General features: G+C 54.9%; 1 protein-coding gene across 1 annotated transcript in view; it reads right to left on the bottom strand.

Annotated features, from left to right (window-relative positions):
- Positions 1 to 8,794: 8,794 nt before the first annotated feature.
- Positions 8,795 to 25,206, bottom strand: part of LOC144932948 (uncharacterized) — a 44,916-nt gene continuing 28,504 nt past the window's right edge. Inside the window, exon 4 of the mRNA XM_078857348.1 lies at positions 8,795 to 20,481. Coding sequence (XP_078713474.1) covers positions 20,303 to 20,481 — 179 coding nt within the window. The 3' untranslated portion in view covers positions 8,795 to 20,302. The remainder of the gene's footprint in view (positions 20,482 to 25,206) is intronic.

The raw sequence follows: 25,206 nt of genomic DNA on the forward strand, positions 1-25,206 counted from the left end.
TGTTGGCAACTCGTTACGAGGCATCAGACTCTTCCCGCGCGCAGAGCGACGGCGGAAGCAGCGAACAAACAACAACAACAACAACACCAGCAGCACCACCACAAACAACAACAACAACGATGGATGATGCCCTGGCGTGCACGATCAAGTTGGTGGTGGGTGGCGGTGGTGGTGAGGACCTGGCTCTGCCTGGTGTGAGAATCGCAGCTGCGTTGACTTCGGCTCCCGATTCAAACGGCTTCGATCGCGGCCTCTCCCGACAAACAAACAGTGGAAGAGAGCACGGGGGAAGGGGGAGCAGGGGGAGCAGGGGGAGCAGAGGGAGCAGGGGGGGGGAGGAGGCTGTGGAAGGGGGAGCGAGAGAGATAGTGGCCTGCGCCCGCCCGCGCGCGCCGCCGAGAGAGAGACGGTACAATGGAATAATGGATCTCACCTGCTCTCTAAATAAAGGAATTGATTTATCGGTTAATTACGGCGGTCCGTTTGTCGGAGCCTCTGACTCTTTGCCATTAGGCACGTGTAGTTTGGGTGTTTTTGTGACCCCCCCCCCCCGGCAGCCACTGAGCTGTAAATGTGTGACGCAATTAATGCGGGTATACATAGCGTGTGCGTGTGTGTGTACACAGATACAAAGACAAAGATCCACCGTATAGCCCGACACAGACTGTTGGGGCAAGTGCTGTTAGCAAGCACCTATGAAGGCCCGCGCGGCACACCGAGGGGGTGAGTGGCGATGATTGACGCACCACTTCAGGTACGCATTTGAGGCTGAGTCGACCTAGGAGAAACCCAGGACCGGTTTAGATGATCGTCACCTGTGTTGGCCGTGAGCGGGAATCGAACTCGAGTCGCCGGGTTCGTAGCGCAGGGTAGCGCTAACCGCTGCACTACCGCGCACGCGGACATACATGCACGGATGGAAAAACAGACACGTGGACACAGATACGAACACGTGATGGGGCGAGTGTTGTTCGCGAGCACCTATCGAGGCGAACAAAGTCGGGGGGGGGGGGCGTAGCCAGGACCGGGGCCGGCCGCCTTTGTCTCCCCCAAAGTGGTGAGCTGTGCAAACGGACGGATGCGCAGACGCGCGCGTGGACACACGCGGCATGTGATGGAAGGCACGTGACGTCAGCCTCGGCGATTCGTCTGAACTGATGGACGGCAGAAGGTGCCAGGCCCGGCATCGCTGAGCAATTAAACACCTGACTCGAGACGACGGAGATAAATCTTCACGTCCAATGCGATTGATGGGACACCACACATATACACATACACACATACACACAAACGCACGCACCTCCACATCCTTCGCTTCCTTCTTGCTACCCTCAGCTGTCCACAAGTTACGCCTCATCTCCGAGGTCCTTTCTGATCGTCTATCTCCCACCCACCGTCTTGGCTCTGCGTCTCCCCATTGCTTGCTGGCCTCTGTGGGGTGCCACGCCACGGTCATGGTGACCCGGTGACCCCCTGCTCCTCCACCCTGCCACACGTAGTCCCACCCATCACATCCTCGAAGGCTATTCGACCTTAATGCACATCGCAGTATTGCTGTAACATACACAGCACCCACGTGTACGGTCCCTTTGTATTTATTTAAATATCACTCCAATGCCGAAGGTTTCCCCCACCCAGCCACCCCCCTCTATACCGCGTCGGCCGCGAGAATTTGTTTTGGGCCATACTTCACCACGTTTTGTCAGCGCCGGTCGGTGAGGTGGCAAGGCTCCAGGACGGCCTCTGATCTCTCTTCCCGGCCAACACTTAAAAAAAAACACTCAACAATAACAACAACTCAAACCGCAGATTTAAACGCGATGAAATATTTCAACGTTTAAAAAAGTGGAAGCTTGACAATAGGTTTTCCCCATTTTCTGGCAACAATACAGCTGTGTTAAGATGTTAAAACACCAAACTGAAACCTTTTACAAGGAATCATGTTCGCATTATTAACCACAATATCTGTGGTCAGAATGCAAACAAAAAAACATACTCTGATAAAAAAAAGCATTGTCTTTGAAACTGATTGGTCCACACGAGAGACAGCTTTCATTAGAGCCTAGTCTCAAAACGGTGTTTGCATTCTGACCACAAGTATTGTGGTTAACGCAGACATGATTCCTTGTAAAAGGTTTCAGTTTGGTGTTTTAACATCTTGACACAGCTGTTTTGTTGCCAGAATAAAACGGGAAAACCTCTTCTCACGTTTTGGTACTGCCAAAGGAGGTCCCATGATGAAAGTGGAACTTTGCTTTCGTCTCTGCACAGTGGCCCGCGTGGCATCCGATATGCCCACCCCCTCGCCGCTTCTGCGGGGCAGGTGGATTACCCTCCGTTACCATCCGTTACACGCCGTTACCATCCGTTACCCTCGTTGAGTGAGCGTTACCGTCGCTCTCCGTCGCGTCCCTGGCGGCGTTAGTAAGGGGTTAGTGTTGTTAGTGAGCGGTTAGTCACCGATTCCCGTACGTGCGCCGCCGGATCGGAGGTTGGAGCCTTGCGTGGGATTCCCCCGAATAGCATCGCACACTGACAATATAAACACAGAGCATGTGCGTATGAAATATGGCCAGGAGATGGTTTAAAATGTGCCCCGGGTTTGCCTTTAGTCACCTGGCCACTGCTGTTCACATCACGTGTGGACACAGTTTGCCGTTTTATACCACGTGGTAGCCCCAACGTCTTGCTGAACGTACAGCGTTCACAAATTGGCATGCCACCTCTACATTTCATATAACTTTGCTCTGGTGGCAGATGTCCCATCCTTAGGAGTCCGATTCGTTTTCCATATTGGTTGTGGATACCTCATTCCAAATGTTTTTTTTCATCAGATTCCCTATAACTCGGTTGAACGTAACTCCCACCATAGGCATGCGGAATTTCCACCAGTGGCTCTCAGCCCCCTGATGAAGCTGATGCTGCTGCTGATGATGATTTCAACATCATCATTATCATAAATTGCACTCCGAATAATGCATTGAAGACTGTAGTTCGCCATCAGCATCATGCGCCGTGCTCAATCCCCTGCTGTATCTGGGTTAAAAGCCCCCTCCCCCCACCCAAAGCCATCACATCCTATAACGAGGCCAACAAACCATCCGTAGAGGCACCGCGAGCAGAATTCCTCGCTCCATCTCCCCTCTTGCTCTCTCCGCTCGTTCTCTCTCTCTCTGTTTCTCTCTCTCTCTCCCGGAGGAGGCGATAGGCTGCGGGTTACTGGCTCATAATTAATGCTCGAGGCGGACTCACTGGGGCTTTTTTTTAATGTCACTGTTTGTCTGGGGAAAAAGCCACTGTCAAGTTGACAAATAAGGGGTGGCGGTTATTACCGCATTTGTAACATCGGCTGTGCGAGATCGTTCATCAACCCAATTAGATTTTTCAGAGCGATATATATATACACACAAAGATAAAGATCCCCCGTATAGCCTTAACATACTGTCGGGGCAAGTGTTGTTAGCGAATAGCACCGAAAGGCCGGCACGGCACACGAGGGGGTGGGTGGCCAACACCACGCCCGGCCGCCTTTGTCTCATTTAAGGCTGAGTCGACCTAGGGGATGCCCAGGACCGGTTCTGATAATCGTCACTGGTGTTTGCCGTGAGTGGGAATCGAACCCGGGTTGCCGGGTTCGTGGCGCAGCGCACTATTCGCTGCACCATTATACATGCACACAGACAGACACAGACAAAGATCCCCCGTATAGCCCGAACAAATTGTTGGGGCAAGTGCTGTTAGCGAGCAGCACCTATGGGAGTTGGCTGGCACGACACACCAGTAGGTGGGATTGGCCGGAACACCGCACATCCCGCCGCCTTTGTCTCCCTCGTGACGATGTCTACGCAACAACACACAGCACCATGCAGCCACGGTGGTGCAACGCCTAGCACGCTGGTCCTGCAATCTAGAGGTTACCGGTTCGACTCCCATCTCTCAAAGCGGCAGTTTCATTGAATGGGGCGAAGTTCCTTAACCCCCCCCCCATCCCTCCCTCTCCCCCCACTCACCCCCTCATCCTCCACCGCCTCCATCCACCCAGTAGGATAAACGAGCACACCCACCCCGGTAAGTCTACGACAGTGGGGGGGGGGGGGGGGGCAACGTGTGGGGGGGTGGGGGTGGGCCACTACCCGCCTCTTCCAAGACGACGTCAAGACTAGCCACAGCGAGCGTGGAAGATTTCGGCCAACAACCCCTCCCCACACGCTAACGTGGGGGGTGGGGGGGGGTCCCAGGAGATGCCTCCCTAACCTGCCGCCTTACAGAAACCAGCAGCGGGCGTGAGCTGCGGAGGCTGCCCCTTTACCTTTACCCGCGCGCGTGCCCGCAACAACAAAACAACCCACGGACAGAGTTTTTTTTTAAGTGATTTAGATCGGCGTGGTAACTGCGGCAGAAGCCACGACGAATCGACGTGGAAGCGTCGCAGAGAAAGCGGGGACCTCGTACGACGATGGTGCTGATGGCATCGCAGACTGTGCTGCGTCTTGCGCGAACGATGACGGGCAACTGCAGACGCCACTGCCGATGATAAAACAACTGCGGTGGATGATGATGGTTGACACCGCCGCCGCCGCTGCTGCTGCTGCTCCAGTAGCAGCAGCAGCAGCTCATGATGATGATGCATCCATGACCATCAGAAACTGCCTCGAACAACCACCCATCTTCCCAGGCCGCCTCTCCGTGCGCACGCACGCAGCGACAAAAAGACAACAACATCCTCTACCGCTCCCCCGCGCCACGCACCGCGAAGCCCACGGGGTCATCCATCTACCCTTCCTGCGCTGCGCTGCAATTTACGCCAAACTTTTGGAGGGACATTATTTTCTATCCGCCGCACGTTAAATAGTGGCCGGGCTATCACTCGCATGAGCTCGGGGTTCCCCCCCCCCCCCCGCCCAGGAGAGAATGACGGCCACCTGGGACCACCGATCGCCCCCGCTCGCGTGCGGAGGTTGTAGATTGCTCGTTGGATGACCCTTGGCGAGAGGTCACGACGTGGTGAGTCGGCCCCCACTCGGTCTCCCGATGCTGCGATCCTGCGTCTCGAGAACAAAAAAAAACCTGCCCCGGCTAGAGAATGAAAAACCTCCGGCACTCAGCCGCCTTCCCATCGACCTCGCCACCTTCCCCTCTGCCCCATCACAGCCAAAGCCGTTGATGCCGCCACCACCACCACCCCCACCACGAGCACGTAACCTCGTAGCTAATGCCTCCCACCCCTACCCCTCCCCAGCTGCTGCACAGTAGAGACACGCAGCGACCCTCCGGGGCCTACCCTGACAGTCTCCACGGAACATCAGCCTCGAGCGCGTCTCTTCCCCCTTCACCGCGGGGACTCGAGGAGACGACTCCTAACGGCTGAGTCGCAACTGGGGTCCTCCTCCTCCTCCCGTGCCCCCACCGCCCAACGCGGCGCCTCGAACTCCACGTGTCGTGTTCCGCGCTCGCAAGCGCCGCGACAGCGCCGCGGGGCACGACGTCTGACGTTTCGCCGCGCACGCGCTTTCGGGAGGGAACTTGAACGAACTGGAGCGCGCTTCGCCTGCACCAGCGCGGGGGTGGACAAAAACGCGGACGGGCTGTCGTCGCGGCGACGGAGCCGAGGGAACGTTCGTTGATGGGGGGGGTGGAAGAGAGAGGGCGTGGGGCGACCGGGCTTCGACTGCCGCCGCCGCCGTCGCGAGGACGGAATTTGATGAACGATGCGGAGACGGGGAACAAAAATGACTCCGCATCGATGCGACCCCGCCGCCGATAATCATTTTTTTTTGCTTTAATAATATTATGTCAATATACACGTGGGCGGGTGGGGGGTGGTTCGGTTGCACGATGATTTACGGCGTCATATCGGAGGAAGTTTATTCAGCCGGGTGTCTAACCACCCCCCCCTTACTCCCTAACCCCCCCCCCTAACCCTTACCTGCCCCCCCCGCACCATCACACGTAACCCCGCACCTAACTCGAGGGTAACCCCCAGAAACTCGTAGCCCAACTCCAGCTCCTGACAAACAACAACTTTTTTTCCCAAAATGCAATGCCCCGAATCTCAGTTTGTATTCGAATGCTTCGCAGTGGTCGGTGGTGGCTCTTTTGGTTCGGGAGGTTTGGGTTGCAGGGGGGGGGAAGGCGCTCATAATGGCCGTGTCAGAGACGCAGCGGGATCTGGGTTCGAATCCAGGTCTCAGCTCGGCCACAATGCTGGTTCAAACAGGGTTCCCATGTGCAGCGAGTTTATGGATGACCACGAACACACACACACCCGTACACGAGAGAAACGATGATATTCAATCTGGCTCGTCTCTTCGTTTGGCCAAACGCGTGGCAAGGGGCAGCGCCACCTTTAGCCGGTGGACAAGAGGCGATGGGAGGGGCCTAAAGGCGGGTAGTTCTGTAATGTCAACTTCCATGGCCCGCTCTCTGCTGTGCAATAGTCCGCGCGCCAATGTATTTGAGTAGTGGCGATGGCAACCCGCACCTCAACCGCAACACGATTGGGAGAACACATCCTCAGCAAAGCAGTCTAAATCGGAAGCATGTATGTATGTTGAACTTCTTTCGCACCGTATGTAGCCAACCGTGATAATAGGTTTTCCATTTTAATTTCAGCTAATCACTTTGTCTAAAGTATACATATATCTTTGAAATCAAGACTACCGAGCACCGGCCCAGAGGTTTAAAACGGCAAGCAGCCAGCAACAAACAGCACCATTGAAGTGGCAATCGATAAGAGTCGATATACGCTTCTTTAACTGAGCGAGTGAGCTCGCGAGAACCATTGAGGGGGGGGGGGTGAATCCCAACGTCCCACCGGGGCGATCCCCCCTCCTCTCCCCAAACAATGCTTTCCCTCCCTTGTTCCCCTCTAACGACCTCCCCACAAGGCTCCACCTCCTCCGCACCGCGTCCAAGTCCGATCATGCACAGCACCCACCCCGCAGCGCCTCGCTCGTCTCCTCGATGCCGCGTGACCCCCCCCCCGCCACGACAAACGAACGACGGCAACAACGGCGACGACGACGATGGCGAATAGCGGTGGCAGCGGCCACCACGGGGAAGGCTCGGCCCCGACGCCGGAGCGACGGCTTCCTCCTCTCCGCGGCTCCGCACCGAGGCCGCGTGTCCCGCGATGTCCGACAAAAGCCTCGCCCCGATGGATGGCCAGTGAATGCGTGGATAAGTGAACGGTTTCCGCTTTCGGGCAACTTTGCCGTGCGCGTTTCACATTACTACTACGGCGGTAGGGGGGGGGGATGCTGCACGACAGTGATGTCACGTGGTCGGTGACGTCACGGTCGTGCGTTGTGGCACGCGGTCGGTGACGTCACCGACCATGTGGTGCCACGCGGTCGGTGACGTCACGGCAGTGCAGCGTCGGCCCAGCTTGGTTGGGGGGAGCGCCCCACAAAGCGGGAGTGAAAGTCGTCAGCGATCGTCATTATCGTCGTCGTAGTCATCGGAGCGAGGCTTCAAAAAGGAGTGTGGGGCAGCCACCGGGACACTCGGCATGGTCACGAGCAGCTGCAAGATGTGAGAGCCGCCTCGTGCGTCCGGGTTGAGTCTTGCTCTTAATTAAGAGGGGAGGGCGGAAGAGGTGGGGGGTCGTGGCTACATGAGTGGTGGGCGTGGATGGTTTGGCACCCATTCAAGAAAAGAACCTCGTTGAGTCCCAAGGCAGAATGGAAAGATGTTCTTGCTTTGGAGGTGTTTGACCAATTGAATGTGCATTGAATGTAGTGAGTCGATCATTTGTTGTTGTTGTTTTAATGGTCCGGTTAGTTTGCACATTCCCTCCACCCTGCAAAGTCTATGTAGCTCTCATAACTGCCCACGGTATTGGGCAAATTGCTTCTCTCGTGGTCGCCAAGAAAGCACAAACACCGGCTGGCGGTGACAACAAGCTCTGCGGTCCTCTATGTAGTAAGATGTTTTCAGCCAATTCATTATAGGACGGTACAATTATTGGGTCGATTGATTTGCATCCTACGCCACCACCGACCTCCACTCCTCCATCTCCCCCACCTCCTAGCCCCCTCGTTCGGCCAGTGCAGGTATGTGACTCCAAGTTGAGGAGATAAGAAACTCCATGCCGGGTTTTCCACTCTTAGGCGACGGAGCGCGGCGGAGGAGGAGTGACCAATCGAGGAATCGCAGTGGTGTCATGGGCGATGCCTCCATCGGACCGGACCCGACTGGACTGGCCCGGCCCGGCCAGGATTGAACTGGACTCTACTAGACTGGACTGGCGAAGATGGCAATGGGTAGCGATGACGATGGTTGATGAGGGGCTTCAACTTTGCCCATCACGGCCGCCGTCATTATAATCATCGTCATCATTGCCATCGCACACTCCATCCGCACTCCGATTGTCGATCAAAATCCACCCGCTCGCCGTCACCCAAAATCTGGAAAACCCGGAGTGGAATTTAGTCACCCGCTAACTCCGACTCCTCGAACCAAGGTCACGTGACCCCACCGCCCATCCATGGCTTCGCCCGCCCCCCAATCCCCCCACCCCCCGGCGGTGAGCGGGAACGGCGAACGCGTCGTGAGCGGGAACCCCAAGACGTGAAACTCAAACGAGGTGAGCGGAGAGGGGGAGGGGGAGAATCACCGGTGGGGGGCCAAGCGAGCGCTCTCAGCCGATTGGCTATTGGCGAGCCCGCAAGGTGATAGGAAGTTACGCTGAGGCTAGCAGTAGAGCACAAGCACAGTTATCAATGATGATGGCAACAACGAAAACTCGACAACGCATTCCGCTGTGTTTGTGGCTTTAAGCATGAAAAATATATAATGGGCGGCGTATTGGACAAGAGCCCTTCTCCATGGCACAGCCAAGCAGGGGACTCGAAACGGGTCATTGCCCGAAACGTCGTCTATTACGTATTATGAGCCAACAACACAGTGTTCATTGACTAACGCGTGGAGTGTTCAATTGCGGCCGCCCCTCTAACGATGTCCCCCCACTCTCCGCCAAGTTTGAACTTTTCACTTCTTGTTCACCTTTGGTCTCATCGTGTGAACCGCTTGGCGACTTAAAAGGCGCGACCCCAAAGCAAGATGGAGGAGCGGCTCTCCTCTTGAAGCCACGCGGCTGGGAGCCACGCGTGCCAGGGCTGTCCAACTCACGTTTGTAAAGCTCAACGATTTAACGACAGCAAACAACAATACCACGAGAAACGCCACCATAATAGCAAGCGAGTCACTTGAATGAAAGTTGTTTTTTAAAATATAAACCTAAATATTTACTTCTTTAAATCGCTACGGAAGCTCCGAGCATCGCGTCGGACGCACGGCAGTCGCCGAGGGGGGGGGGCAGCTCATAGAGAGGGAGAGCCGCTGAACGTGTTTGGGTTGCGCTTCTCTTTAAGTTGGAACCGGTGGTTGGGGGGGGGTACAGGGGGCAGTACGGGGGGGGGGGGGGCGGTCACGCGCGGTAGAAGGTTTCGCCGCGGGCGGGGTTAGTGGTGTCAGTAGGGTTAGCGGATGACGGTCGGAGGCCGTCGCCAATGGACGCGCGAATTAGTCGGTTAGTGGGTTAGTAAGGGGGGGGGGGCGCGTGAGGCATCGCGAGGGGGGGGGGGGCAACGGGACGCACTGACGCTCGAAAACGGAGGACGAGACGCAAGCGACAATCTGCCGATTTCTCTAAATCTAGCTCCCACGTCGGGTAGCGCGCCGTGGAAACGGACTGTTGGCGATCCATGCAAATTAGACGTAAATTTGGATGGGGAGTTGCTCATCGGACGAATGAAAAAAATGAGAAAGAAGAAAAGAACAACAGTGAATACAGGACAGTACAAACGAGGAAGCGTAGATCGGGTGGTATAAACGTGACGGAATAAGCGAGACACGGAACACAACATCGGACAAAAGCACAAACGGGAGAGTCAAAGATTGGTCGACCAACACATCCATTGCTTTCGATCTGTAGGGAGCGATTGAGAGTTGTCGGGCGAGTGGTGGTGCTGGTGGTGGTGGGGGTGGTAATGGGGTTCAGTCCACGATTAAGTTACAAATATCTTTTGTACCACGGCTGTCCCGAGCATCTACAATAAACGTGAATATGTATAGCCGTGACAGCTTCAAATCAAGATTAGTATTGGTAAACAAAAACCATATGTGTTTATTTAATTCCGCAGGTTTGCCCTGCAAAGCCTCACCCCGGGTATTTTCCAGGATGGTCCTGCCAAGTGTTTGTCAGTTCAGTTGCGGTGATATTGCTACGGTTTTCTTGTTGTTGCGGTTGTTGTTTCAGCATCAGGGTTGTTTTGGCCAAAGCACCACTTACATTGCCTGCGGTCCTGTTTTAGCTCGGAGAGTAAGACGGAGAATCTCTGAGTAAAGACACGCGGTACAAGGAGGGGTGGGGGAGAAGTCTACCAACTGTGCATACAAACATGTCAACGATAGAAGATGAGAGGCAGGGAAATCTGAACAGAAAATGCAAATGACACGGAACAATACAGAATGAAAAGGACAATACAATCCGGATGAACAATACAAACGAGATGGAATAATACAAACAAGGCAGACAATACAAACGAGATGGACAATACAAACGACACTGAACAATACAAACGAGGTAGAACAATACAAACGAAGTAAAACAATATAAACGAGATAAAACAATACAAACGAGACGGACGATAATTCCAGATGGACAATACAAACGAGACGGAGGAGTACGAGACATAAACAAGACAATAGTAGACAAAAACAGAACATATAAACCCAAATGATACCTGGACTCGAACCATTACCACGAAAAATCTTGACTTAAAGCTTTCGTGACTGCAGGAATACATATTCTATGGGTCTTTCGGTATTATTATTTTTACTAATGTTACATCTACGTGGCTTTACCGAAAGACCCATAGAAGACATTACCACGAAGCCTGGCAAATCGTCGCTTGCCCGTCGTCAGCCACGCTCGCCTGCACGGCTGATTAGTAAGTTGTTAGTTAGCCGTAGCTTAATTAGTAAGCAGTTAGTACGACGGTTAGAACTTTTAGAGGCAATTAGTAACGGGTTAGTGCGTTAGTACCGTTAGTATCGATTAGTACGACCGCGTCCGCTGCCCGCGCGCGGGGGCCGCCACCTCGGTGGGGGCGTGAGGTTTGTTAATCGGCGGTTGGCGCCGCGGTTAGAGCGTCAATTAGTAGCGGTTAGTGCGTCAATTAGTAGCGGTTAGTGCGTCAATTAGTAACGGGTTAGTGCGTTAGTACCGTTAGTATCGATTAGTGAGACGCGGGTCCGCGCTCCACGCAGATTACGACGAGTCGCCGCCGCCGTCGCCGCGGTTTTTAGTGAGGGTTTAGTAAGAGTTTAGTAGCGGTTAGTAGGGGTTAGCATTGATTAGTACAAGTTAGTGAGCATGCACGCACGCACGCACGCCTCTTCACCGGGCACACGGTTCGCGAGGCACGCGGCTCTTGCGTTGTAGGCCCGACGCCTACTGAACACGTGCTCAACGTTCCGTCCAGTTTGCATTGTCCGTCTCGTTTGTATTGTTCCCTTCCGTTTGTATTGTCCGTTCGCGTGCAGTATCCGTCCCGTTCTGTCCGTCTCGTTTATTATCCCTCGCTTGAACCACGTTTCTGGCCGTCCCGCACAGGTTTGAAGCTTCCTTAACGAGACAAATGCGTTCGGCCTTTAAAACGAACACAAAACTTGATTTAAAAAAAAAATCCCGTCCGACTCTCACGAGCGAGTGCCCGTGCGACGTCACCGCGGCGACTCATTAAGGTGCGGTGACGTCACGGGCCCCACGTGGGAGCGCGTCACAGAGAGTCACTTTAACGTGTTGGGCATTAGTTCTCCCCCCGACCTTCCTTCTCTTAGTCAACGAAGCTTGAAGCTCGCGTTGGACAGCATCGCCGTGTCGAGCTACAAACACAAGAGCCGCGTCAAAGCTGCCCCCTTCATACCTTCCAAAGGGTCTCACCGCTCTCCGAACAGAGATCGCGCCGCGCAACGAACTCCCTAGACGAACTCCCCGAACGGAATTTAACGTATGTGCTATGAAGAAGGGCCGTCGTCCGAAACGTCGCCTATCATATACAGTATTAACATTTTTTTGTCAAGGCTCACGCAGCCTTGCTATTAACCAATGTGTTGAGTTGTTGTTGTTGTTGTTGTTTGTGCACCACTGGCATAACAGCAGCAACATCACCGAATCATTTGTTTAATAAGAAGCAACTCTACCCTGGGTGCGACATCATCATCATCAGCAGAAGCATCGCTATTATTATTATTTTCGATACGATCTTTTCCAAATCCACCGCTGGATGAAAGCCTCTCCCACCGCTATGGCAGTGAATTTTGGTGAAGATGAAAGGTTAGAGGGGAGGGGGGTGGGGGTGCAAGGACCGCTTTGTGATATTTTATAACCCCTCGCCTCTCCGCTGACGCTAGCCGTGACCCGGACATCGAAATCAAAATCAGCTGCCCTGGGTTGTTAGAACGCAAGTATCCTATCCGATGTGCCCCTCCTCCTCCTCCAGGCCCGCTCCGTTAATTTATCTCGATTAAAACGTTAATTATTTCTCGATAAAAATTAACTACCGCACGCTGCGGGCGTGTGTGTGTGGCCGAGTGAGTGAGCGTGGGTGGGCGAGCGAGCGAACGAGCGATGACGTGCGCCTCCACGTGCATTAGACACGGAGCAATGAGACTCAATTAATGAGGAGGCTCTCTGCACCCACCCCCCCTATCACCCCCGCCACCTCGATCCCCTCCCGTCTCTCTCGCCACTCATCACGGGAAGACTCCTAAGCCACGTCTCGTCCGCAGCGCCCTTTTCGTGGCAAGCCACCGGCCGGACGAAGCCCTCCAAACCACGCCCCGTGGATTCCGTTTGTGAGCGCCCAAGTTTGGTGCCGTACTTCGCCACGCGGCTGCTCGGCAAAGGGGAACGGGGCCCGAGAACGGCTTCCCAGATGTATCTCTCTCTCTCTCGCTCTCTCGTGCCCCCCGATGTCAATCTGTAGAGCCGCGGCCCGGAGTGGAACTCTGGTGGTGGTGGGTTCGTGGCGCGGTGCGCTCACCGTAATAAAGGCGCCCCCCCACCCCACGTGCTTTAAGTAGGCTGCTGGGCGGTGTTTACTCACCGCGACTTCCGCCTTAATTGAGAATCAATGGTATCGTTATGAAAGCCGAGCCATGTGATTAACTAATGTCCTTCTATTCGTGGGAGGAAATTGAGTGTCAGTTTGCACGTGCGCGCGTTATGTGTGTATTGTGTATGCGCATTGTGTGTGTGTGTGCACGTTGTGTGTGTATTGTTGTATGCGCATCGTGTGTGTGTGTGTGCACGTTGTGTGTGTATTGTGTATGCGCATTGTGTGTGTGCACGTTGTGTGTGTATTGTGTATGCGCATTGTGTGTGTGTGTGTGCACGTTGTGTGTGTATTGTGTATGCGCATTGTGTGTGTGTGTGTGTGCACGTTGTGTGTGTATTGTGTATGCGCATTGTGTGTGTGTGTGTGCACGTTGTGTGTGTATTGTGTATGCGCATTGTGTGTGTGCACGTTGTGTGTGTATTGTGTATGCGCATTGTGTGTGTGTGTGCACGTTGTGTGTGTATTGTTGTATGCGCATTGTGTGTGTGTGTGTGCACGTTGTGTGTGTATTGTGTATGCGCATTGTGTGTGTGTGTGTGCGCACGTTGTGTGTGTATTGTGTATGCGCATTGTGTGTGTGTGTGCACGTTGTGTGTGTATTGTGTATGCGCATTGTGTGTGTGTGTGCACGTTGTGTGTGTATTGTTGTATGCGCATTGTGTGTGTGTGTGCACGTTGTGTGTGTATTGTTGTATGCGCATTGTGTGTGTGTGTGTGCGCGTTGTGTGTGTATTGTGTATGCGCATTGTGTGTGTGTGTGCACGTTGTGTGTGTATTGTGTATGCGCATTGTGTGTGTGTGTGCACGTTGTGTGTGTGTGTGCACGTTGTGTGTGTATTGTTGTATGCGCATTGTGTGTGTGTGTGCACGTTGTGTGTGTATTGTGTATGCGCATTGTGTGTGTGTGCACGTTGTGTGTGTATTGTGTATGCGCATTGTGTGTGTGTGTGCACGTTGTGTGTGTATTGTGTATGCGCATTGTGTGTGTGTGTGTGCGCACGTTGTGTGTGTATTGTGTATGCGCATTGTGTGTGTGTGCACGTTGTGTGTGTATTGTTGTATGCGCATTGTGTGTGTGTGTGTGTGCACGTTGTGTGTGTATTGTGTATGCGCATTGTGTGTGTGTGCACGTTGTGTGTGTATTGTTGTATGCGCATTGTGTGTGTGTGTGTGCACGTTGTGTGTGTATTGTGTATGCGCATTGTGTGTGTGTGTGTGCACGTTGTGTGTGTATTGTTGTATGCGCATTGTGTGTGTGTGTGTGCACGTTGTGTGTGTATTGTGTATGCGCATTGTGTGTGTGTGTGCACGTTGTGAGTGCCTAGGAGCGGTAGTGTAGCGGTTAGCGCTCTGCGCTTCAAACCCTGGCTACACGAGTTCGATTCCCGGCTGTGGTATGCTGGCCACCGACCCCTGTGCTGTGCTGTGCCGTGCCGGCCGACAGAGGCACTGCTCGCTAACAGCACTCGCCCCAACAGTCTGTTAAAGGAGTGTGTGTGTGTGCACGCATTGTGACAGTGAGTGTGTCAAGGAATGGGGGAGGTGGAGGAGAGGGTGGGAAAGTTGTTGGAGGAGAAGCAGGTGAGAGGCTTGATCCAGCAGCAGATAGACCATGCTGCTGCTGCTGAACAATGATGATGATGAAGACAATGATGATGGGGATTTAACCCAATCTCTGCGAATCATCGGCGCCCATCCGCCAAGCCGAATCGCTAATTCCGACGGTAATTATCATCATCATTACTACGACTGCGACTCTGCGGTTATAAATTAGCATAGTTCCATCATCGGCATGGCGACACAAATAGCGCTATGATAATTAAGCATGCGACGCGGAAAATATCTCATTATAATTTAAGACATTAATGCCCCCCCCGCCCCCAACCCACCCACCCACCTCCAAGACGTTCATAAGCGCATTAATATTTTAGATTCTCCTTTGCCGGAGTATGTGCCCTGCTCTACCAAACATCGTTAGGGGTAATTTCCGCCCATTATTGTCTCTAAGAAGCATCATTAATATCGGTGGTCACGAGCTCTTATCACCTAGAATGTATTAGCGCGCGGCGCGTGCGAGTGTTAGTACTCCAAGCCGTGTTAGCATTATACAATATAGATAACAAAGACAGCCTGAACAGACTGTCGGGGCAAGTGCTGTGAGCGATTAGCAGCACCGATGAAGGTCGAAGGGGGTGGGGGTGGGTGGCCACCAGCACCACGCCCGGCCGCCTTTGTCTCCCCCAGTGGCGATGTTCACTACACACCGCCACCAGGTTACTGGTTTTGAGGCTGAGTCGACCTAGGGGGAGACCCCAAGACCGATCTCAGATAATCGCCACCGGTGTTGTCACCGTGAGCGGGAATCGAACTCGGGTCGTCGGGGTTCGTAGCGCAGCGCGCGCTAACCGCTACACCGCCGCTCCCCACAATATACAATTTATATATACAAAGACGTAAACACACACACATAGGAGGTTTAATCTCTATAGACTGTCGGGCCAAATGCTGTTAGCGAGCACGGGACACGTGGGGTTGGTGTGGCCAGCGACTCGCTCGTACATCCGCCCGGCCACCTTTGTCTCCCCCCCCCCCCCCCCGGGGTTTCTCGTGCAAGGGACCGAGTCGAACCCAGTGAGGGGTGGGGGGGTGGGGGCACGAATATCAGCTGCCCGTGACCAGGAATTGAACCGAGGTTGGCCGGGTTCGTAGCGCAGCGCGCTAACCACACGCACACACACGCACGCGCACGCACGCGCACGCACGCGCGCGCACGCACGCGCACGCACGCGCACGCGCACGCACGCGCGCGTTCGTCCGTACGCAACACCGCGGCGCACAAGCGTTTTCGTAGCGACCGTTAGTCGATTATTAGTGAAGAGAATTAGTGAGTTAGTGTGTTAGTAACATTAGTACATTAGTTGTGTTAGTAGCGCAAGCAAGAGTGACCTTCCGCTCGTCGCGATAGCCGGGATCGCGGTTAACGGGGTGCGGCATTCCCGATATCCGCACAGTAACCACGGTCGCGGTTAATAGGGTCCGGCATTCCGGGTATCCGAATTTTAACCACGAATGCGGTTAAGGGGGGCGGGATTCCTGATATCCGCACAGTAACCACGATCGCGGTTAATAGGGTCCGGAATTCTCGATATTCGCACTTTAACCACGATTGCAGTTAATGGGGGTGAGGGGGGGGGGTAGAATTCCCCATATCCGGAGCATAGCCGTAGCCGCGACGACATTGGGCCTCCGCGTGGACGACCACCGGCGGTGAGCGGTTAGTAACGGCGAGAGCACAGGTGCAGGCAAAGCAGTCAATCGGGTTAGTATTGTTAGTACTGGTTAGTAGCTGGTGGTGGGGGGGGGGGTGGGCCATGTCCCCCCCCACCCCCTCCTCCTCCGTTACCCCCCCCACCCACCACCCCACCCCATCCGACACTCTTCCCAGGGAGCAATTGAGCTGTGAGCAACGTGACTGAGTAGTTCGTCGGCCAGATGGTAAGGCTAATGATACCAATCATAACGGGGATGTTGTCATTCACTCAGCCCATCATCATCATCACCATCATCATCCCCTCTGGGGGGAGATAAAATTACTTATGTTCTCTGCAGCGATGGCTAGTGATTACATTTGCGTTGTCCACGTATGGTACAAATCTTTGCATCGAACACGGACCCATGGCTGAAAGAGAGGGTCGTTGCCTCTATAATTGTCTGGCAGTTCACCAGCGGAGTCGAACAAGCCTGCCTCTGCTGATGGGACATTGCGTGTCGCAACCGGTCCAGAGTTTGGCTCGTATTCTGAATCAAAGCCGCTGAAATGACACGTTCCCAGAAGTCCGTAATGTAGGGGTTTTTGTTGGGGTTAGATCGCAGAAATATAACTGTGTCGCTAAACCCGCCACCACCCGACACAGCCAATCAGTCAGGAAATACTTTTTAAAAAAATATTACACGTGCAGAGCTGAGTTTGTGTAGGAAACATTTTGCCTGCTCATCTAAATTCGGCTTTACAAATATAGGTGGCTTCACGAGCCTACTTTCTGTACTGCAATCTGCCACTAAAGCCATGTGGCTGGGGGAGTTGAGACGCGGTCGCTTGTTGATAGCGCGACGCGTCCCCCCGCGTCCCCCCGCGTCCCCCCGTGTGCGTCTGTGTGCGTCTGTGTGCGTCTGTGTGCGAGTGTTTGTGTGCGTGGGGAGCGGTGGCGCAGAGGTTTAGCGCTGCGCTGCGCTACGAACCCGGCGACGATTCCCCGCTCACGGCCGACACCGGTGACGATTATCCGAACCGGTCCTGGTCCTCCCCTACGTCGACTGGGCCTCAAATGAGTCCCTGGTGCGGTGTGCAAAAACATCGCTACTGGGGAGACAAAGGCGGCCGGGCGTGGCGCTGGCCACCCACCCCCTCCCTGTGCCGACCTTCATTCGGTGCTGATCGCGAACAGCACTTGCCACTACAGCCCCCTCAGGCTATACGGCTGATCTTTGTCTTTGTTTGTATACAAAATCATTTACATTTAAATGAGTGGGGATGACGTGGCTATAGGTTTTGTTTCCAGATATTGTTTTCTTTCCCCACCTCCCCCGCTGTTGATTTGTTATTTTGCTCTTTCAGCCCCTAATGCCACACGTTTAGCGAAAATGCGGTCATAATTTCTGAATAAACACAACACAATTCCTGCAAATTGATTCCGGGAAAAACGAAATTGGCAAAGGGTCGTTTCTCCGCCACCGCCTCCCCCCCCCCCGCCCACTTCCACAAAATGAAACAATTAAACACGCACACGGCACGCACAGGTACACGCACGCTGGCGCACACGAACGGTCGTGCATACCAGGTGCATACACGCATGTTGACACGCCATCGCTCCCCACGCAGGCATGCCAAAGACAAAGACCCCCCCCCTCTATAACCTTCGCGTGCTGTTAGCGGACACTGACGAAGGCCGGCACGGCACACGAGTGGCCACCACCACGCCCGACCGCTTTTGTCTCCCCAGCGGCGAGATTTATGCACCGCAGCAGGTACTCGTTTTGAGGCCGAGTCGACCTAGGGGGGAGGCCCAAGACCGGTTTCAGATCATCGTCACTGTCGTCGGTGGCCGTCGAGCGGGAATCGAACTCGGGGTGCCGCCGTGTCCGAGACGCAGCGCGCTCATCGCTCCCCGCGCGCACACACACACGCGCACGCGCGCTCGCACATACACGTACGCACTGCCAATGACGTCTCGGACGCAGCTCCCGACTACGAGTGCCGGCGGGCGACTGCCTGGGCGCCCCGAATTCTCTGGTTGCTCACAGCTCAGGGGTGGCCCAGTGGCGCGAGACGTGCGTGGCGTCGTCCCCGTCACCGCCCCCCCCCCCCCCACCGTGGGTTTGTCAGCGAGCGGTGGGGCAAACCCAGGGAGGACGAGAGCGGGGGGTGCCAGCCGAATCAACGACGCAGCCGCCGCCGCGCGGAGTGCGGGGGGGGGGGGGGCCTGGTCCCTTTGCTCCCCGGTGAACCCACGGGGGCCCTCAACTGGACAAAGCCTCCCCACCCCCCGTTGGCCTCCCGTGAATGCGCAATCTCAGATGCCACGCAGCGCTGCTCGCGTTTGGGCCCGAGCAGGCTGTTCTAATTCACTGCACAGGCGTCCATTCCGATTGTAATTATTCAGCAATTTAAACGTTGAATTATTTCGCGGTGGCGCAGAGTCGCCGCCACGAGACTGCTCAATTCCGTCGCTCTGCCCGTCTCTCTCCTCCTCTCTCTCTCCCTCTCGTTGCTCTCTCCGATCTCTCCCCTCGCTCTCCGCTTCCCCTCTCTCCCATCCCCAGCCCCTCCGATCTCTCTCCTCTCTCCACGCCTACATGCACACCCTCTCCCTCCTTCGCTCTCCACACACACACCTCGCTCTCTTTCACACTCACACACACGCCGCTTGCGATGAAGAGGGGGGGGGGCATCGCCCGAAACGTCGGACTATGAGTACGTCAGTGCGTGCGTGTCTTGTTTTGTTCCAAGGCGGGGGGCAAGGGGGTGTATCGCGCAGCGCTGCGCCCCCCCCCCCCCCGTTCCCTAGCGCCCTTCCCCAATGGACGCGTTCCTACGCAACACATTTGTGAAGCGAGGCCTTTTTTGATTAACGAAGGGTTCGTCCGTCACGATCTCGACAGCTACTCACAGGAGGATGACTATTCATGTTCCAATTTAAAAACCCCGGTCATGAGGAACAACGCGGTTATTTTTTTTACCTTCATCATCAGGCGCCACGGTATTACGGGCAATCTCCCAGCTCTCATTACCCGCTCGTTCTCATCTGGCCTATCTCTAGTTGCGTGCCATGAAGAAGGGCCATTTCCTGAAACGTCAGCTATTTAAGTTTTTTGTTCTTTCTTTTTCAATGCCGTTTGCCAAGTGACCTGCGCGTTATTGAACGATCGGGACTTTGGTCACCAATCGATAAATGGGGAGCCAATTTTACCCGCCAATATCCACAAGCCTTCGTCCGTCGACAAAAAAACTACTCCGTCAAGTCTTAAAGCTGCGGTCCGCCCAGCGTGCAAGTCTGATCGGAGTCCGCGCACGACCGCATGAAGTTATGAATTAAATAACATTACGGGAGAGACGCCCGCTGCAAAGTTTACAAAATTAAATGAAAATAAAACTTAAATGATGATCGATGACGATGGCAGTGGCGATGATCAGCGCTTACATTTCCACTGGGGCTGCCTGGGGCTGAGCTCCAGAATGTACGTCCGTGTCCCCCCCCGCCCCCCCCCCCCCCGACTCCACTGTTGGGTGGAGGTGTTTGTTTGGGGGGGAGGCGATGGGGGGGGCGATGGGGGGAGATCCAGACAAAAAATATTCCATGGAGAAATCAAGGGCTAATGAAGATGATTACGATGGCAAAATAAGAGAAATCAATCGCTGACGATACTCTGTTGTTGGCGTAAGGAGAGTCGGAAACCACTTCGCCAACGAAGGCTGCACCGTTAGTAGGGTCGAGTTAGTAGGTGGGGGGTTTTCATAAAGCAAAATTATAAAAAAAAACGAAATGATGAACGAAGCAAAGTGCCGAATACACCGAGCATCTTCTTGTTTCCACTGATCGTAAAAAAAAAAAGTAGATGGTGGTGGTCGTGGCCATGCGGTGCTGTGGCCTGGTCGGTATCGGCGGCCGCGCTTGCCGTCACACGAGACGTGGAGTCACCGGCGTGGCGGCAGCCGTCGGATTTGACATCTCTGGGAAACCTCCGTGGGCCCTCGGTCCTCGCTCGGCGAGTCCCCGGCGAGTCCCCGGCGAGTCCCGGTGAGCGACTTGGTGAGCACAGAATTCTGACCTCGTCCCTTCTCTCCCAGAGTCATCGCCTGCAATGATAAAGACAAAGATCCCCCCGATAGCCTTAATAGACTTTTGGGGAAAGTGCCGTGAGCGAGCAGCACCGATGAAGGCCGGCACGGCAAGCGAGGAGGCGGGTGGCCAGCACCACGCCCGGCCGCCTTTGTCTCCCCGAGTGGCGATGTTTACACACCGCACCAGGTTACTCATTTGAGGCTGAGTCGACCTAGGGGAGGCACAGGAGTGGTTAAGATAATCGTCACCGGTGTTGGCCGTGAGCGGGAATCGAACTCGGGGTGCCGGCTTCATGGCACCGCTACACACAAACACAGAGACAGACAGAAACACAGGCACATCAGACGGACACACAGATGCACGCACAGAGACAAAAACCCACGCCTACCCAACCACCCACGGTCCACTTAACTCCGAGCCCTCCTATAAAACAAACGAGGAATGGATTTCCCCGCCCCCGTCCCCTCCTCCTCCTTTAGGATCAGCACCACCACCACTTGAAGCAGCAACAGCAGCAGCAGCAGCCTCAGCAGCAGCAGCAGCGATCGATTTGACAGCGGCGGCTGCGGTGCTATAGCTGGGAGCAGAGGCTACTTTGGCCACAAATTGGCCGCGCGAAGCCCTGAATTTGAACGCGATGAGAATGGGGGGGGGGGGGGCCTTGTGGTTTTCTTGCCGCCTCCCCCCCCTCCCCCACCGCCCCCACCGCCCCCCACCCCAATCTCGAAATGAGCCACCGCCGACGCTTTAGGGGCGACATTCAGAATCTGAGTTTGACGCTGGGGAGCTGTAGCCGGCACACGTGGTGCGTGTAGACACCATTAGACACGGAGGCGGTGGAGGGGGTGGGTGGGGAGAAGCCGCTTATAGCTTAGAGGGGGGGGGGGAGCAGGAGGGTTGATGGGGTAGTTAGACCGCCATTCAATTCGCCTCTTTAGCTCCTTGTGGCTGAGTGACAGATTGGCTTGGGGAGCTATTGAGTTGGGGGGGGGGTGCGGGAGACCTCCGTGCCCCCCCCCAAACCCCGTCTTACCCCTCCGTACTCCAGCTGCACTCACCACCTTCCTGGCTTCACGCTATCAGCTCCTCATACCCCCCCCTCCCTCCCACCACCCCCCCCCCCCCCGTTTTGAGTTGATTGCCCCCGCCGCCTCCTCCCCACCTCCATCTAATTTGACGTGGGAAGAGCGCTGGATGATTGCTGGAGGCGTCTACCCCCCTGCACCCTCTCTTTCTCTCTCATCGTGAGATGGAGAGAGAGAGGGTGGTGGTGGCGGTGGTGGTGGTGGCGGTGGTGCTGATGGTATAGATGCTGTTGTTGTGGTGCTCGTGGTTGGTTGTGGTGTTGTTGCGGTGTTGTTGTTGCTTGCGGTGGTGGTTGTTCAGGTTGATGCGTGGTTCTGGTTGTCGCGATGTTGGCGCTGGTAGTTGTGGTGGTCGGTGGAGTGTGGTTGTTGCTGTGATGGTGGTTGTTGTGTTGATTACTGATACAGTAATTTTGCTGTGACGGTTCCACCTGAAGACGGAAGCTTGTGTTGCCTCCGAAACGTCGTGATGTAATTTATTTGTTTTCTATCTTTACCTACGTGACTTTACCGAAAAAAGCAAAGAGTATGGATCCTTGCAGTCACGAAAACTTCAAATCTGGAATTCACACAGAGACTCGCAGAGACACCGACAGATAAAATGGAAGGCGAGCCAAAGTGCGTTTGTGGCTATGCAACCGACAGCGTGGCCCACACGGCAAACCCACTTTGTCGTCTGCGCTCCTCCAACGGAGGAGGAACTCCAAAACGAGACGAACTTTCTCCGATTTATTTCGCGAATGCGTTGACACGCGACCTGTCACGCAGTTACGAGCGCAAGATATGCAATATATAAAATAATTAAACTCTCTCCTGCAGCCCTCTCTCGTCGAGGCCGTCAAATCCTCCACGCGGGGGCATTTAGCCACCCAACGCGTTGCTGCCATCCGCCAAAGGAATACGATTGTCGTTATTAAATATATTTACACGTCCATAATGCAGGCTTTTTAGGTTAGATTGCGATCCGACCCAAAAAGCCTAAATTATGGATGATATTCGTGAAAAGCCTACGTGTCAGACTGATGTATCTAAATGTTTTTTTTTCTTTTCAAGGCCAAGATGTTAACTGCCACAAAACGGATTTGTCGTGTTCGCTTGGCGTTGTGCCGCGCGGTGCAAGGAGACCACACGAAGGCCGAGAGTCGCGCGCGGCGGTGCAAGCGCAGACGTCGCACGCAGGAGGAGGATTCACTCACGGCGCGAGCTGGTTCCCCCCATCTCATTGTGCACGAACGTACGTTCAATCTCTTCCGCACCGTACGCAAGCCAACTCACGCTGCCTGCGAGCGGAACGGCAAAGGCGCAGCTCCGCAATGCCTCGCTCGCTCGCACGCTCGCACGCCACCGGTGACGCGAGTTGCTTCCCACTAGAGGGGCGTCTTGTCAGGAACTCCCTCGTCCGTGCTGACCGGGTGCGTCACGGAGAGAGATGCACGTGCCCACGCGTCACCCCACCGCCGCACCCTCGACCTGCCGATCGCAGCCTTAACTCTGGTGAACCCATTCCTAGGTCAGCTGCTGGGTGGTGGCAGTGGCAGCGGTGGGTGGGTGGTGGTTGGTTGGTGGTGGTGTTGGTGGTGGCGGATTTGATAAACTTGCACCGTCGCTTCGACTGCCGTGCCGGGAGAGGGAATCGAACCGGCGCCCTCTGGGTGGCAAGTCCAGCGCGCTGACCGTCCCTCTATACATTTAACCCCACGCTTGTCAGAAGCACACCTGGCCACCCCGTTTGTTAATGCTGTTTCACACAGCAGCGGAGAGTTCACCCGCCCCTCCCTCTGCCTCCCCCCCCCCCCACCATTTCCCCCCCCCCCCTCCTCCTGCCCCCCACCCACCACTCGCCCCCCTCTCCCGACTCAGCAAAGACCCCCGTCCCGTCGGCTCTTTGAATAATCGTGCGTAGCGTCGCTCATCCTCCCAGGCGTAAAAAAGCAAATCATGTGTCTCAAACGCCATTTATTCTTCAATTAAAATGGACAAATTGGCTGGTGGAGCATGAGATCGGAAGGGGAAAAATTTAATTCCACAGGAATTGCGGGCGGCAGGAGAGCGGTGGTGGAGGTGCAGGGGGGGGGGGGGAGAGGTGGAGGGAAGTTCTGCACTCGTTATTCATCATCACGAAAGGCGGCAACAACCTCGGGCAAAGAAAAAAAATATTTATCTTCCGTGCTCCAACATATAAAAAATAATATAAATAAAAAGAGAATTATAACGGACTCGCCACCACCACACTTAGCGTGCAGAATAGAAATGCACTCGGTGCAAGCCACGGGGTTGGTGGTTGCTGGTGGTGGTGATTGTGGGAGGGGATGTGGTGGTGGTGGTGGTGGTGGGGTTCTGGTTGGGTAGTGGGAAGTGATTGTGGCGAGGGGCGGGTGTGGTAACGGGATGTGGTGGCGGTGAGTGGGTGAGTGGGTGAGTGGGATATTGTGGCGGTGAGTGGTGGTGGTGGTGGTGAAGGGTGGGTGTGTGGGATGTGGTGGCGGTGAGTGGGTGAGTGGGATATAGTGGTGGTGAGTGGTGGTGGTGGTGGTGGTGAAGGGTGGGAGGTGGTGTTGATGGGTGGGTGTGTGGGATGTGGTGGCGGTGAGTGGGTGAGTGGGATATAGTGGTGGCGAGGGGTAGGCCAGTAGGTGAGTGGGATGTGTAGATGGTGGTGAGGTGGGTGGCTGAGGGAGATGTGTTACTGGTGAGTAGGGACTGCTGGTGAGGATGGTGGTGCTCATGGATACGATGGGGGGAGCGGTGGCGCAGGGGTTAGCACTACGCTGCGCTACGAACCCGGCGGCCCAAGTTCGATTCCCCTCACGCGCAACACCATGATTATCTGAACCGGTCATGGGCCTCCCCTAGGTCAACTCAGCCTCAAATGAGTACCTGATGAAATATGTAAACATCGCCACTGGGGAGACAAAGGCGGCCGGGCGTGATGTTGGCAACCCACCCCCTCGTGTGCCCTGCCGGCCTTCATAGGTGCTCGCTGGCACCACTTTCCCCAACAGTCTGTTAAGGCTACACGGGGGATCTTTGTCTTTGGGAGGGGATGTAACAATCTGTAACAGGACTCAGGCCTCTGGGAGGATCTCCCAGCCCGGCACAGACCTCGCTGTGGCCTCAACCTCATCACAACGTGCCCACAGACTCCGCGAGTCTTCAGTGAGCACTGGAGCGGGGGTGGGGCGGATGAACAACATCAGCATTTGGGGAGACAAAGGCGGCCGGGTGTGGTGCTGCCCATCCACCTCCTCGTGCGCCGTGACAGGCTTAATAGCTGCCCGCAAACAGCACTTGCCCCAAACGTATAATAAGGGTACACGGGGAATCTTTGTCTTGTCCGTGTGTGTGTATAACCCTGTGTATATCTCTGTGTATCTCTGCGTGTATGTCTATGTGTGTGTATAACCCTGTGTGTTTCTCTGTGTATCTCTGTGTGTATGTCTATGCGTGTGTGTGTATAACCCTCCTGTGTGTATCTCTGTGTGTATGTCGATGTGTGTGTGTGTATCTCTGTGTATCTCTGCGTGTATGTCTATGCGAAATCGGCCATGACCCGACTTCGATTCCCGCTCACGGCCCACACCAGTAACGATTATCGGAACCGGTCATGGGCCTCCCTTAAGTCGACTCGGCCTCAAATGAGTACCATCTGGGGAG

Source organism: Lampetra fluviatilis, chromosome 6 (genome assembly GCF_964198595.1).
Source record: "Lampetra fluviatilis chromosome 6, kcLamFluv1.1, whole genome shotgun sequence".
Taxonomy (NCBI): Eukaryota; Metazoa; Chordata; class Hyperoartia; order Petromyzontiformes; family Petromyzontidae; genus Lampetra; species Lampetra fluviatilis.